At 35.6% G+C, this 16,528-nt stretch overlaps 2 protein-coding genes across 6 annotated transcripts in view; one reads left to right on the top strand and one right to left on the bottom strand.

Moving 5' to 3' along the window:
- LOC127867423 (beta-1,3-galactosyl-O-glycosyl-glycoprotein beta-1,6-N-acetylglucosaminyltransferase-like) overlaps positions 1 to 16,528 on the top strand; it is a 163,056-nt gene that overhangs the window by 77,845 nt on the left and 68,683 nt on the right. The gene's annotated exons all lie outside the window — the stretch shown is intronic.
- The window catches only part of LOC127867421 (telomere length regulation protein TEL2 homolog), a 154,614-nt gene that overhangs the window by 126,173 nt on the left and 11,913 nt on the right, over positions 1 to 16,528 (bottom strand). The window contains exons 1-2 of one of the 5 annotated variants that reach the window (XM_052408557.1): positions 15,169 to 15,317; positions 12,353 to 12,500 (exon numbers count right to left, since the gene is read on the bottom strand). The exons of 2 other annotated variants lie outside the window; for them this stretch is intronic. In XM_052408557.1, coding sequence (XP_052264517.1) covers positions 12,353 to 12,483 — 131 coding nt within the window. In that variant the 5' untranslated portion in view covers positions 12,484 to 12,500; positions 15,169 to 15,317. Of the gene's footprint in view, positions 1 to 8,499; positions 8,580 to 12,352; positions 12,501 to 15,168; positions 15,318 to 16,528 lie in introns of those variants that run through there. 2 more of the 5 variants (XM_052408556.1, XM_052408558.1) reach the window with 2 other exon arrangements.

The raw sequence follows: 16,528 nt of genomic DNA, 5'->3' as shown, positions 1-16,528 counted from the left end.
TCCTAAATGACTTCTTAACAGGTTTTGGTGATTTCTGTAAATGTTATAAAAAGCATTTAGAAAAAAAATATAAATCGATAACATTGTTGTATTGTCATTTTACTAAACTACGTTCAAGTCTCTTTAACATATATAATTATTTAGCATTTCTCGACTAATTAAATGAAATAAAACTCATTCAGCGTTCAAAGTTACATGATTTGTTATGAATAAAAAATGCACATTAAAAACCATTTTGGTTTAAATATATATTTCGTAGTGTGCGTTTAAATATGACAAAACACTGCAAAATATACCATAGCGTAGGATAATTACTTTAGACGTGAAGATGTTAACATCAGCTCTAAGTATATCGGGTAAGTAGTTACAATGTATATGTTTTATCTAAACCGATTACGTATTTAACGTTCACACAAAGTTTGTAAATGCATAAATTCAAAATATGCTTAGTTCATCATCTGTGTTAATAAAAGAATCAAGAGGAGACCCCCGGTGAAACAACCTCGATACGTCTTTTGTCGCCGAATGTGGTTATACAAAGGTTATTAGTTTACCATGATAGCCGTACGTTTCGCCATATTCCATTACAACTTCAAAGGCAAAAGCTTTGGTTGCAGAAAAGGCAAAGAGGAGAAGTTGACGCTATGGCTTTTGTTCTGTCCAATTTCTCACATATGCATCCGCTTTAATCATTTTGTAAAAAGTAAATTGTAGTAACAGTATAGTCATGCAGAACTTGGCATTAAAAAGAGTAACTAAAACATCAAAACAAGAAGCTGCCTACGGACAGAAAACCGCTTACAACTCGCGACACATCGAGGTTCCGAAAACGTTGCGCTTCCTTGTAGGGAATCTATTCCCCTTACCAGAAATAAAAGCGTGTGTTACAAGCTTAATGTAAACTGACAGTTCATTACAAAAAATCATTACATATCTGCATAGAATTGTTCCACCACTCAAGACCCTTTCTTATATACATAAACGAAATTGATTTTTCTGCATTTTCTGATTTTCCTTAACAGTAACTTTTCATGACGCATACATTTACGCATTAACAACACTGTCATGCAATGCAACCAAGATGGCTCGCAGAAGCATCATTTTCAATAAGAAAATGTTTTATATCCTTACACATCTCAATCACATTTATATCCTTACACACCTTTCGAATCCGCTAATTGGAGATCTCAATCACAGTACTGTCACCCTGATAATTAAAATCCAAGATACACTTTCACCAATCAAGGCTTATGAAATATTTCTCGTAATTAATTACATTTATCAAGTAGATCTACACGAGTCATTAACTTTCAAATGAGTTGTACACATAAATCTGTTCACTTAAGCAGTAATACTTCTGAACGGATCATGATGTTCATCATTAAGAAGGCTTTCTGCTGTTGCGGTGACTTCTCTTAAGAGCTCGCAACTGAAGAGATGAATAATGCCGGTCTGGTTAGGGATAACAACTGTAAGTTTGCTCCCCAAAGTCCACTTTGAAAATGTTAACAGGATTTAATTCCAAACTAACGCAAATATTATCTGCTTAGTTTATTTCAATAAAATACTTAACACGTGTTATTTAAGACATACGCTATTATAATAAATCATACAGGAATATGTTAACATGTATGTGCTGAGTATAAAGACACACGTTTTAAGTGGCATATATTCAAACCATCCATGCATATTGCATTTTTCCTTCCTCCGTTTCCTTCCAAAAACCTCTTTATATAATATTTAAATTAGCCATTCTGCACATTTCTTACATAATGAGTCAGTGTGTGCATATCCGGTAATTTGCAGAAGTGAACTGGTATGAGAGCCACAACACAAGGAAGAGTACATCCCATCCTAAAGTCTAATTTATGTATTTTACAGAGCTATGTTAGATCAACAAATAGATATCTACATTGTAAATTTTTAAGACTTGACAACCTTCATAACTCCCAACATTGTACTAAACATAATTAAAGGACCGAAATAAGCTTGGTGTAAAACTGCAACATTATTACCTACTATAACACAAAGAATAATTCGTCTAACTGCGACTACTTGTATGCAATTAAATGAAATTTAGTATGCATTCCATTCGAAAATATTGCTGATAAACCAGTGTATTAAATACAGCATCATAGTCTGTAAAACGTGTTCAATAAAACATCGAAACAATCATAAATTTTAAATAATGCAACTTTTTACTGATATAATTTTGATTTAGCAAGGCCACACCATAATTCTACGAAAGAAAAATGATGATTCCGTGTCCTTCCGTAAGTTCGTTAGAGCGTTCACTCATCCTTCCGTTAACTTTTGTTATGTTTTAATTCTTTAGCGTTATCGCTGATGGTTATTTATTCCTTCTGCGTATATTCCTGGGAATAACTACAAGAGGCAAATAAATTGAAATTTCTATCACACATAAATCGCATTAATCGTTACAAAGCAGTTCATAAGTTGAGTCCGATTAGCTTTTTGTTAAAGGGGCCTTTTCACAGATTTAGGCATTATTGAAGTTTGTCATTAAATGTTTTATATTAAAAAATGTTAACATTGGATCTAAAAAGCTCTAGAAAAAACAACAAGAATTAAAATAAAGAAAGAAAAAGAGTAACCCTCAACTGGGCTAGAACCACTGACCCTTGGAGTGAAAGTGTATCGCTTAGACCACTCCTTGCTCATACAATTAGTAATGTATTTTATACTTTATATAAGCAATCCTTGTAGTTAAGCTTTTACATTATTTCCTGTTTAAGTCGTAACTTCAAACACGCTGGAGATATAAGACTAAAAATGAAATATACCATTTGTACGGTAAAGGTTCGTTTTAAAGATAAAAAGTTCCGGTATATCTCATTCTGTTATTGTTCTCATAATATTTCTGGTCACCGCTGTAGATCGATTTCGACTGTCTAGTGGCGTTTATTCGTTCTATGATTTGAATTACCGAATTTGTAATTATTGATTCGTACATACACGAAAGTTTACTGTACACAGAACATAATGTTTGAAATATAACCTACAAGAAAATGTGAAGAAAACAAATGATTGATATAGACGCAACAACAAAATGTGCACATTACATAGTGATTCGTATATCCACAACAATAAAATGTGAACAAACCATAATATTAAGAATATATACCACAATAAAATAACATGATGAAGAGTACACTATCAAATAAGATATAGTATAAGCAATATTAACAATGCAAATGTCATTACTAGTTGCAGACCATATAAAGACTTCTCCCATATCGTTCACGTCACGAAAAAAGTTTGAGAAAGAAACGGACGTTTAAAAACTTACGAAGAAACTTTAAAGGTAAGTATAAACATGTCGATGCAAAACAACGAACATTTCAGTCGCACAAAAACTGCGCTAGTTCACATAATCATTAAAACAAAACCTGATAACAATGATTTCATAATCCACAAACTCATTTATAAATGGTCTGACGAAACAAACTCCTTTATTCTTATTCTTTAATGAAATCATTACCATCATTGTTTTTGTCTTCTTTTAGAAAAAATATCATGCTGGTCAAATTTTTTGGAACTTGCTCATGAAATGTCAAAATCATAAAACTAGTATCGGTATTGTTCAAAGTTATAATATTACATATTAAAATTAGAAAAAAAACACGTTCACCTTGCCTATGCAACATATAACTAACTACAAAATCGCCGATAATGTAGTTTTGACATGCCTTTCATTTATACAAACACATAGAAGTACCTTTATAATTCTAATAAAACATAAATGGGTTGGTTTTCTCTCCTGTGAGGTATCGATTTTAGTAGCTAGCACCTTTAACAAGACTTTTAAAAGCCAAAATAATGATTGACATGCAGGGAATAAATATCCGTTGTCGGATGAGCTGCAGCAATTTTTTTTATAACATGCATTATATTAAATGACTGCATTTTTCTGTTAATGGTTTTGTTGAGCCTACAATCGGTTTAAATGTCCTTAATGAATTATCACTTCAAATTGTTCTAACGCAATATCGACAATTACATGAATAACTTAGTCATTATATAGTGAAACATGCATTACAACAAAACTATGGGTTGCCTTTCCTAAACCCCAACTCTGTTTTAATCTTGAGATTACATAGTACACACGATATACATATACGGATCACATACTAAAAACTAGGAGTGTATCTTTGCTTCGAACTCCTTGAATACAAATAGTTATCTGGATCTGGTTGATTATGGAAATGTCTTTGCTCGGTATAACCTGTTCCCCCTTGTCGCCTTCCAGAGTTACCATATGAACTGACCCAACCAGCATCATAACCAGCGGAACGTTGGTTTGGATGCGCAAGGGAATGCCTGCCATTGTCATCATATAAGCCGCCCCTACCAGCATCATAATTATTGAACCGTTGGTTCAAGTGCCCAGTAGAAGCTCTTCCATGGTTATCAATTGAATGATTAGAATATCCATATGCACAAACCAAAACAACGTCATAATCAGTCAATCTTTGTCCTGAGTATGAAGATGAAGACCCTGTTGTTTCTCGTGGCTTTCTATTGTTATCGTGTGAACCACTATACAATTTATATGCATCAACCCTATCAGCAACAATACCAGTAAACGCTGGATTTGCGTGTGTAGAAGGTCCCGGTTCAATATTTCTCAAGTTAACAGTGTCGTTAACCGTTTTGGCTGGTTCATTCCAAATGCAGACCTCTTTGTACGCTAGATAGCCTCCGACGAGAACCAACAGGGAACCAATACCGGTAGTGAGTAACGACCAGTTAAACGTCCCCACACTTATCGTGTACTTTGGGACGCCAAATGATCTTGTTACACCGACAATTGCGAGTATCACCATGGCGAGGACGAGAACTCATGATAACAAAGGAGTACAAAAGTTACTGTAAATGTCCATTAAAAGCCAATCTTTCCGCACAGGCTATTTATATGTTTTGTTAACAATTGACGGACTAACACGTAGATAATGATAATTATATCCCATTGGGAAGTTTAGTTATCATCCGCATAGATACAATGCACGTTAATTGAACGTTAACTGCAACATGGTTAGGATGGATCAACATTTAATACAATTAATGCGTTATTAATTTATAAGTTAATTAATTCAAACATTCAGTATGATCATGATAATGTTGCAAAGGTAAACATATCTGGATAAAACTGTTATCAATGGGTTTTGAAATCCAAATGCGGATTTTTTTGTATAGAAAGCCAATCAGTATAGACCGGTTAAATTAGTGTTCTGTTTCTATTTTATAATTATGTACAGTAGACCAAACATGTTAACGTTGTGAGTTAAAGTGATATTCATCATGTGATGTCGGGATCTTCGGGTACTTTGGTCATTTGTCTAAGTCTCCACAATAATACGTGGCATTAAGATTGTGTATACATAAATATAGCGTATATGTAATACAAGTATAAAAATACAGAGAAAAACAATATTGTAACGTTTTACCTCCCAGAAGAAGGAAAAAGCATATGGTCTTGACAAACTTTCTGTTGCTGTAACCTGCACATCTCCAGACCTCTATCATAATGGCGGCAACGAATATCAGACCAAGGCCTATTGTCATCACTATCGGTACGGCCGTCCACGATGAGTATTTACCTTGTAGTTGCAAAACACATATTTATGTACGCACTGTTGTATTTAAGTATGAAGTTGAAGCACTATTCCATTAAATAATGTAATCCTCGCTCATATATTAAGTTGTCACACGAAGAATGAAAGAAAGAAGATTGTGTAAAGCAACTGTTAAAGATGTGCATATAAAAATAACATGTTTATTTGATTTACCCCTTAATTTCATCCATATTTAAACTTAGTGTTATCGTTTGCAATGCACAATATATTTAAATTGATATTGATGGGTCATATATTAAGGAATAAATGTCACTGTATCGTTTCCTTACCTAATCTAGAAGCCAGACTGACCGAAAGTTTTTCTGCGTTACACCCAGAAAGCTCACTGAATTTAAAAGTGTCGCTCGTGTGCAGCGATAAGCCTATACCATTCATGCGGCAGTAAGTCGGCGAATCCATATCACACACCATGCCGTACCAGATACTAACGTACACGGTCACCTCGTACGCTCCGTTGCTAAGGCATGGTTTATGGTCGAACGTAACCCAGTATGGCATGACAAATCCCACGAGAACGAGAAATGCGCCGGAAGTGTCCCATTTGCATAGATTAAATCAGTTTCGATCGTGCGAACTGCGTCGGTATTTGAAGGCATGATTGGTACTGTCCGTCTTGTGTACACGAATGTTACTGATGTTTACTGATGGCATTTAATGGAAAGTTACATGTGTGTTAATGATTCACAAAGCACATGATTCAATGAACTACATTTTGGCAATTGACAGACATTTGTTGCAAGATATTGCTAGCGTTTCATTCTAGATAGTCATCAGTGTTGCTTCATAGGCATCATTATCAATCCCTTTACCGGTTTGACCGTTCAGAGGAAATGGAAGACGACGATACAGAAACCCTCCGCAAGTTATGTCTGTGGTGGGCTGCTAAGAGGAATCCATCCATGAGGAGTGATGTGCACTCTTGCACATTGTCCATCCAGCTTTCCGTCCTTCTGATGACCTCGACGGGGACTTCCCTCTAACGTTCACTGAAGCACAGACCTTCACAGAGAAAGATGCCTTTTAATGTGTCTAAACCAAGCGAGATTTTGCCGTTTCACGTTCGCTAGTAAGGGCTTTTGTGAGCCTAAAAGTGTCGCAGTCTTGTTCCCGACGTAAGCTTTGGTCACTTGCCCCGTGCATGAGATGTGTTCAATTGATGAAACTAAAATGTTATCGACTTCTACTGTATACTGTATAATTTATATTGAAAGATATTAACAATCTTCGAAAGTTATTTATAAAACCACAAACAACACCAGTTGCGAAATCTTGGAGAGGCTATATAGGTCGCTAAGATTACCTAAAGCCCACTAAAAAGAAATGATAAGGAGAAACAAAACGGAATGCCATGCAGGATCGGTCGGGGCCCCGGAGATAAAACGACGGGGTTTCTTATTTCGTTAGTTGGACTTAGTCAACAGGTTCATCAGTTGCACCCCAGTCTCCAGCAGACTCATTTTGCATCTGTTTATCAGCCAAACCTAACAACATCAAAATCATTCAGGTCGAAGGACCAATAGCGGACTAGAAAAACAGGGAGTTTTAACCGTTCTATGGAGAACTACCGCGCATCATAGTCAATGTCCTTAAGAAAGACACCCCATTGTCCACGTGAATGGAATGTAAAGGTTGGACCTGACGCTACCAAGAGTGGTCAGGAATACTATATATATTTGGCTTAGGACTGATCAACGACTTAGGGTTGAGTTCACAAGAAGCCACCTACTCTCATTGCAAACACGCTGCGCCAACACAAACCTCCCGGAACCGCAGGCATGCTCCAAACGGGCAAGTACACAGCCAAATCGATTTCATACTGGCGCCGCAACGGTTCAAGTCCAGCATAAAAAAGGCGCCCACAATAAAGCTTCCTTGCAAAGAAATCGACAGTGATCATGACTTAGTGCTCACCAAAGTCAAGCTGGAATTAAAGAGCAAGCACATCACCAAGAGCCCTCGAATCAGACTTGACTTGAAAATAATCAAAGATCAAGAGATATCAAAGATATTTCAAGCATATATAGATGGTAAGTGTGCAGCCATGAACATCTCAGACTATGACATTGACACCATCACACACAACATGAATGATGTCCTTTTGTCATCGGTCGAAGACGTTCTTGGGAGAGAGAAGAAAGAACAAGCCATGAATGACGAACGACATCATAGACCTCTGTAACAAAATAAGAATGCCGAGGCATAAGACGTACACCAGCCTCGACTCTATGGCAGAATACCAGACAGTGAACAGGGATTTGAAAAAGAACAGTAATGAGACCCATGAGTAGAGGATTGTATCAACATCAACAATGAGATGACTCAAGGCAGCATTTAAAATGCGCACAGCACCCTCAAGACCCTCACAAAATCCAAACATCCCAAGGCCAGACGTTGACGGGAATTTCCTGACTGAGAGTGCCGCAGTAATAAACTGGTGAACTGGATACTAGAGCGAAATCCTTTTAATTATCCTCCATTGTGAAATGACAAAATCATGCATACACTGTTGATACATATCTTTCCACTTTACTGTCTTTATACAAAGATTGAACAACCACAACATGATTTTTAAGACAGTAATCATTGAATTGATATTAAACTACACAAAACGGCAAGAACATCATCATCAGCATCAGCAAAAACAACAAGAACTAAAATAACAAAAATAACGCATTATTCTATTTTCACAAATACTACTTCCAATACGACATTCATGTTCATCCATGTCACCGCCGCTGCTACATGTACTACTGCTTCTATTACGATTACTACTGGTTCTGCTTTTTCTAAGGGACTACATATGCGTCAAAGAGCATACTGAGTGGTAAAGGGTTAAACTCACTGTGCTAAAGTATCTGTGAAAAACGAGCTTGGTTCACAACAACAGCTGAATCTTTTGGTTCTGGATTACACAGTTGTCTAGGAAACGATCCATCAATCCATACCTGCAACAGGAGAATTGCAATTTTAGCAATTTAAACGTGTCCTGGAAAAAATGGCCAGAATGCATTTCTGAAAAGTATCGTCCCAGATTAGCCTGTCCGCACAGGCTTATCAGGTACGACAATTTATACTTATATGATACTTTTCTTTCGAAAGAATACTTTTTAAAGAAAAAAATTCAGTCTAAGTGCAAAGTGTTGTCCCTGATAAGCCTGTGCTTGAGTTTGAGGAAAAGCATAAACAAACAAGATATATGTTTGTCAGAAACACTATGTCCCCTTCTGCGGTGCTTTGATTTTTTTTATTATTTAGCAGGTTCAGATAGTTATCTCCCTTTAAAGCTTATTACTTCCCATGGATTTTTTTGTTGACCTTTGACCTTGAAGGATAACATTGACCTTGATCTTTAACCACTCAAAATGTGCAACACCATGAGATACACATGCATGCCGAATATGAAGTTGCTATCTTGAATATTGCAAAAGTTATGGCAAAATGTTAAAGTTGAAGCAAACACACAAACAAACAAACCAACCAACCAACCAACCAACAGACAGGGCAAAAACAATATGTCCCCTACTACAGTGGTGGGGGACATAAAAAGTTGCCCACAAAGTTTTACGGATGAAAGCACGCACACAGACATAGATGTTATGATGTCTACCATATATATACACCTACACCTTTTGGTGGTGGAAAATAATATGGGTACAAAAAGGCCAATCATCAGTTATCCATACAAACATAGGTTTTAATATGCCCTTTATCATAGAACATGAACCATGAAATGTTTTATACATTTTGCATGAACTGTTTATACAAAACTGAATGTACCTTAGATTTAAATTTAATTGTAACTATCACATGACGATTAACACTTATCCATAACTATATAAATTACAATTCCCTCCATAATGTGGAAATGCTAAATTTCGCAGAAGTCTACTTCTCGCATTTTTCTTTTTGTACCCATCATTCCATTTATCAACCCTTTCCCACTTAGAAGCAAAGTAAAAATGCCTATTTGCAAACAACTTAAAACCAGAACAGCCTGCGAGTAACTCGAAGTCTGTTCAGGTTTTATGCAGTTTGCTGCCCATCAGTACCTAAGGTTTGGAGATGAAGTCTTAAAAACTTGAATCTAGTAAGAAAGGTATTCATTTAAGTATAACTTTCTAAGGGACTACAAATGCGTGAACATACATACCAGTATCTAAGTGGTAAAGGGTTAACACCACAAACATGTACCAATTTGACCATTAGTCAGCCTCTACACATGTAACTTATTAATCACTATGTGCAGAGTAAATCATTCATAATGAATCTTTTTTTTCAAAATTTAATTAATTGAATATTTAACTTGTAGTTTAAATATTTATTAATGCCATACACATAAAAAATGTGTATCTCTCATTTGATGTTGTCCCATTTGACCTGTTTTTCATTTCCCAATGTAACCCACGCTGGGTATGCGGATACTCTGATAACAGATGGCACTTCTAACAGAGAACAACAAAAGCCACGCGCGAAAGGTAAGTTCATCAGGGGTTTTTAAAACTTATATCGTAAAGATGCGTTTTTTAGACAAGGCGCATGGTCGAGTTTATATATGGTGTATCCTTTTTATATTGGAAAGAAAACAATCACAGAAGAATGGTAGATTTTTCTCCAAAAAATAGAAAATTCGGACGGAAAACAGCATAAACTGGATGGACAGTAAACATTTTAACAAAATAAAACTACTTAGAAATATTGCAAGAAATTGTTTGATATTCCAGCATGTAGAGTAATCACTGTGCTTCAAATACTGAAATTTTGATAGTATTCAATGAAATATAAACGAAGATGGAGCATGTTTTAATAGGTTGCATTCATGAAGTTTCGGATACTTCGATTCCCGATATAGGGCATATATGGATAACCGAGACTTTCAACAAATTGGGCACTCTGATTACCGAGTTTTATCTTCTACCTGAAATGCATTTATGTATATTATGGCTATTCTTACCAAACATTTTGAAGTACGAATCAATTTGCATTGTCAAGCCCGACACATTGGGAATCTATGCATAACTTAATTACATACACATATAAAATATAACCAATGGCGTTGTTCGTTTTCAAAAATCTTTTTACTATTAATTTATATAATTATTATTATATATGCAAGTTTTAAATAAGATTCAAATGCTTATTTCTGAAGTGACGACCGAAAATAATTGTCTAAATAATAAACTTGTTTTAAAGTGGTTAATTGAGATTCGAAAGAATTGAAAATAAAACGGATCATTTGGATTAACACGACTGTGTTCAATTGAACTTATAGCAGGACTCTAGATTAGGGGAGCAGGGGGGGGGGGTCTTAAAGCGGCCAATACACCTCATGAAATCCTTTGTCATTGGTGCTCATTAGAATCGCATCATGAAGACGATACTAATGCGTAGCCACAAAATTTAAAAGAGATTGGAAAACTCCTTTTATATTGAGCTCTACTTATATGAAGCAGTTCGCTTTACAATTCCCTTTCCCTTTTATAACCATATTCCAAAGGGATAAAAACATGTTTCGGTAATTGGTTTTTAATTTACGTCAGTACATACCTTTTTATTTATTGCCTGCTTACTATAGCAGTATTCCACAGCGAATTCTGCATTTCTGATTCACTAAATAAAGTGTGTTATATCTGGTAAAAAGTGTCGAGTTATCTGGAATCAAAGTGCCATTGTCTTTGAGATGATTGGTAAGAGAAGCGTCTATGAAAATTTGGCATCCGACTCTTAAAACATTTTAATTTCCTCAAATACGTTATTCAACTTCAATTTAACATGTTGTAACATTAATGGACATATTGATCTTTTATTTCGATTAGTTGGCACGTTCTTGATTTATTTCCAAGTATTTTTATTTTGTTGAAATACGTACTGATCATCGTATTCATGACGATTATCGATTAAATTGTATCTCTTTTTTATAATCCACTGTTTTTTAACGACTTTCTTGCTCCGCAATACGAATAACTATACCATTAATCGACCAAACAATGTTACGTGTCTGAAAGCCAAATGAACAGAACATAAATGCAAAAAATCTGAAGAACTCAACTCTCGCGCGTGGCTTTTGTTGTTATCTGGTATCAAAGTGCCATCTGTTATCAAAGTATCCGCATACCCGGCGTGATGTAACCACTACATACGCAAATTCAGACATAAAAAGTTTAATATAGAAATCTGTTGTAGCCGAACAAATATTAAAACAACAGCAAATATCATCTTAGTGTTTAAATTTTATCAATTTAATAGCATTTTTTTAAATTTCATTGGTATCTGGAAAATAATGCCAAATAAGCAAAAACTCAAACGGAATTGAGCAAAATCAAAACCGCATGAAAGTGTACGTGATTGAAATTACACAAAATGTGTACCCAATTAATTGTGTAAAAGCTTATACTTGAAAATAGCATATTCTAACATGTCAAGAAATGGCTACACTCACTTTTGTTTGTAATTATGGTTATAAGACAATCAAAATAAATAAAATGTCTTATAGGTGAAGATTTAGTCAATTTACTATTATTGTTATTACTAATCGATATCTTCTGTAACGGAAACCAGCCAAATAGCTTGCCAATGAATAGATCATGAAGTAATTTGTATGCCTTATTTATGTTCTACTTCTGCTGTAACCTGTAGAGCAGTTACAGGGCAGTGTCAAGCAGACACTCAGCTAGGATGCAAATTGCCTCTTGTCTTACCAGCCTAAATCCTTTACAAGAGGAACTAGAACGCTCTCCATACATCTGTCCGGCACTCTGGTAACTATGGTTTCCATTACTCTGCTCCGAATGAAATCTTGGCGGACCAACAGCATGGTCTGTTGAAGCATAATATCCCAGAATTGGTCTGAAAACAATTGCAAAGTTTCGAGAATACTGCATTTTAAAATCATTATTTTTAAAAAAATTCTGTACAACTGTAAACGTATAGATATTCGTCGGTATGAAATTTCGTGGTTTACTAAAAAACAACAAATTCTTTGACACGTAATTTCAATTTTTGGGGGAAGACTAACCGTCATAATAATATAACTTATATTAAAACAACAAGAGTAATAACGAAGCATAATCTGCTTATCTGTGTTGATAGCAAGACTTGAGGTTAATGTGCACTGTAGCATGAAAGTGTTGCAGAGTATTGCCAATTAGAGCGATAAAGCGGCGCACTTGTTAGTCCCTATTGTTGTTTTGACAATATTGACAATATTTGCAATCGATCCCTAGTAGTAACAATTGAGTAATAAGGTCCCCAAAATACACGTGTGAAAACCGTTATGTCTCTTTTAACTTTAATTGGCACTAATTGACATATGTGATAAATCTGCAAGCTGTAAATTTGAAGCATCACCTAAAAGAGAATAATCGTTGATGTACAGTTTAAATAAATTGTTTGATTTAAAATGTATTATTACCCAAACACTTATTAAGAAAACAACATAATGTATTAACTAGCATAGCTCAATCAAACAATGTCTCTTTCAAAATGGTTGAAGACGGGCAAAGTTCAGACACGTCCTCCTACTATAGCATGATTGCCCGACATGACATTCTGAAATGACCGATTTCGGATTACAAATGTATATATAATCGTTTGTACTCGAATTCGTGGTTCAGCGGACCAACGAAATCCACGAAAATTCATACCACACGAAATTTAATGGTTTTACAGTATTTAAATATGTTTATCAAAATCATTCTTAAAAAAATAGCAACAGTTCTTTCTACAGCTAAAGCAAATGCACTATAATGTTAAAAGTGCTGCTGAGCTTTTAAAGTAAATGATTGCAGCAATTTTATTGAAAGCCTGAATTTGGTTAAACAAGTCTCTCTCCATGTGTTGTTTAACCCATTCCTTTTTAGAAGCAAAGTAAAAATGGCTTTTGCAACCAGCATAAATCCACAACAGCCTGCGCGTAACTGGCAGTCTATTCAGGCTTTATGCTGTTTGCTGCTCATCAGTATCTAAGGGTCTGAAATGAAGCCTTTCAAACTTGAATATATTAAGAGTTGACTTCAATTTAATTAGATTTTCTAAAGGACTTTTCAAATGCGTAAAAGATTGTTTCTGAGTAGTAAAGGGTTAAATATGACCCTCACTCTTGGATAAGTCGGTTTGATGCATGTACAGAAGGTGTCATCCCAGATTAGCCTGTGCATCAGGTGTCATCACAGATTAGCCTGTGCATAAGGTGTCATCCCAGATTAGCCTGTGCATAAGGTGTCATCCCAGATTATACTGTGCATAAGGTGTCATCCCAGATTAGCCTGTGCATAAGGTGTGATACCAGATTAGCCTGTGCATACGGTGTCATCCCAGATTAGCCTGTGCATAAGGTTTCATCACAGATTAGCCTGTCCATAAGGTGTCATCCCAGAATATACTGTACATAAGGTGTCATCCCAGATAAGCCTGTGCATAAGGTGTCATCCCAGATTAGCCTGTGCATAAGGTGTCATCCCAGATAAGCATGTGCATAAGGTGTCATCCCAGATTAGCATGTGCATAAGGTGTCATCCCAGATCAGCATGTGCATAAGGTGTCATCCCAGATTTGTCTGTGCGTAAGGTGTCATCCCAGATTAGCCTGTGCATAAGGTGTCATCCCAGATTATAATGTGCATAAGGTGTCATCCAAGATTAGCCTGTGCACAAAGTGTCATCCCAGATTAGCTTGTGCATGAGGTGTCATCCCAGATTATACTGTGCATAAGGTGTCATCCCAGATTAGCCTATGCATAAGGTGTCATCCCAGATTAGCCTGTGCATAAGGTGTCATCCCCGATTAGCCTGTGCATACGGTGTCATCCCAGATTAGCCTGTGCATAAGGTGTCATCCAAGATTATACTGTGCATAAGGTGTCATCCCAGATTAGACTGTGCATAAGGTGTCAACCCAGATTAGCCTGTGCATAAGGTGTTATCCCAGATTAGCCTGTACGGACCCCTCAGCTTATCAGGAACCATCCTTTCTACTTTCAGGAGATTTCTGGTTTAAAGGAAGTCTCTTCAAAACTAAAATTCAGTATAGGCTAAAAGAATCGTTCATGATAATGCATACTTTACTGACTTATCTGGGATGATACTTTACGCACATGCATTTAGATTGGTTGAAGACTTATACCGGTTATTGTTCAATTGCTAAAAAATTGCTTTTTGCAGGAAAGAACCCAGAATTCACAGGCTGAGCAACAAAGTCAATATGGTACAGGGTATGTGGAAAAGAGATGAGGAGACGAATAAAAAAACTCTTTAAAACTCTTGCAGAAGTGCCATGAGAAAATGAAAAATGAGAAAATCATTGTTGCTAAGTGTAAGTCAGTACATTGTTGAAACTGCCAGGAGTTTGGTCAAATGTATGCAGTTGGTTACTGAAAAAAAAGCATTTTAGCCTGACACGAATGGACCAATACTATTGTCATAATGTTCCACTTTAGAGGTAAGAACTAAACCCAAAACTTTATCACTTTAGCAAAAAACTAGTTACAAAGCAATGTTGCAATAATGGTTCATATTACCTGCATATCCTGAGATGCAAAGTTTCCCAACAAGGTGACTGATGAATTCCAAGCTGCAGTCTTTTTACAAACGAATGTATTTACACACCATACCAAGTGTTTAAAGAATATCAGAGATCAGAAGGGGGATGTAGCGTTTGGGACGAAAAATATCACTGAAATAGACATGATTTTCAAGGAATGGCTCCAATTTAATATGGTAAGCTTTTTATGATTTATTATGACTGACTTTGCTCTTCAAATTATATTGAACAGAAAAGAAAACTGAACTGTGAAATAAGAAATGTTCATTATCATTTCCAAACCAAACAGTGTTAGCAAATATAACTGGTTAAGGTATGAAAAGAAAACAATAAAGGTCTTGCTCACAACACATTTAAAGCTGTTTTACTCTTTTTTTCATTTTTCAAATAGTGGACACATATACTTTAAGGAGTGGCAAAATCAAGTTCCCCATTTATCTGCTGTGTTCCAAAGTATGAACAGTCAACTGCACATTTGTTCTAAGTCGTTGCTCTTTAATTGATTTATTTACGAGTAGCAAGTTGTGTTGTTGTATTGAATGTTTTCATTTTTTTAGTTACAAGTAAAATCAAACATGAGATTTCACAAACATTAGTCAATACTTCACTAGTACCTTATATCAGTCTTCAGCTTGTTGGCCATTTTATCATGAATGGATGCAATCTCAGATACCAATAATTCCCATAGCAGAGTCCTTCCTTCAGCCTTCCATTCATATAGATAGCATGTTGATGGTCCCACTTTGTTCTTGCAGGATTGTGGCAATTTTATGCTGTCTCAAAAACTCTTCAAGAATGGCAATACTCTTGTTGAGTTGAAAGCTTGGACTGAAAAGAATGAAAACGCTTCTACATTTTCTTCGACTTCCTTGTATCTGGATTCCTTACAATATTTTTTCAATGCATATTTTTGTATACACATATTTTAGAATTACACTTCTCTTCTGTCAACAAATAAATTAGTGTTTAGGTCTTTAAATTACAGGTTTTTTTCCTTCTGTAAAACGCGCCTAATATCAGCCCTTTCTCCTTGAAGTATTTTTCCCCTCTTACAGAGATTTTCTCCCAAACAAAGATATCTAAAAAAATAAAAAATAAAAATTTGGGGGGGGGGCCTTTAATTGTAATATTTATAAGTTAACCTGATCCAGTGTAGAAAATAGAAAAATATTGATAATTAAAAAATCTGTTGCATTGAATTTAATTAAAAACAGTAAACATGTTAAATTGAATATTTAAGATTTTCAGTACTTTTCCGCAAAAACCGGCGTTTAGCGCGATTTTTTCCCCTGTAAAAAGGCCAGGCCCTTTCTCAAAAATCAGATAAAAAACTGAAT

This window comes from Dreissena polymorpha, chromosome 2, assembly GCF_020536995.1.
Source record: "Dreissena polymorpha isolate Duluth1 chromosome 2, UMN_Dpol_1.0, whole genome shotgun sequence".
Taxonomy (NCBI): Eukaryota; Metazoa; Mollusca; class Bivalvia; order Myida; family Dreissenidae; genus Dreissena; species Dreissena polymorpha.
This window is presented reverse-complemented; position numbering and strand designations above follow the sequence as displayed.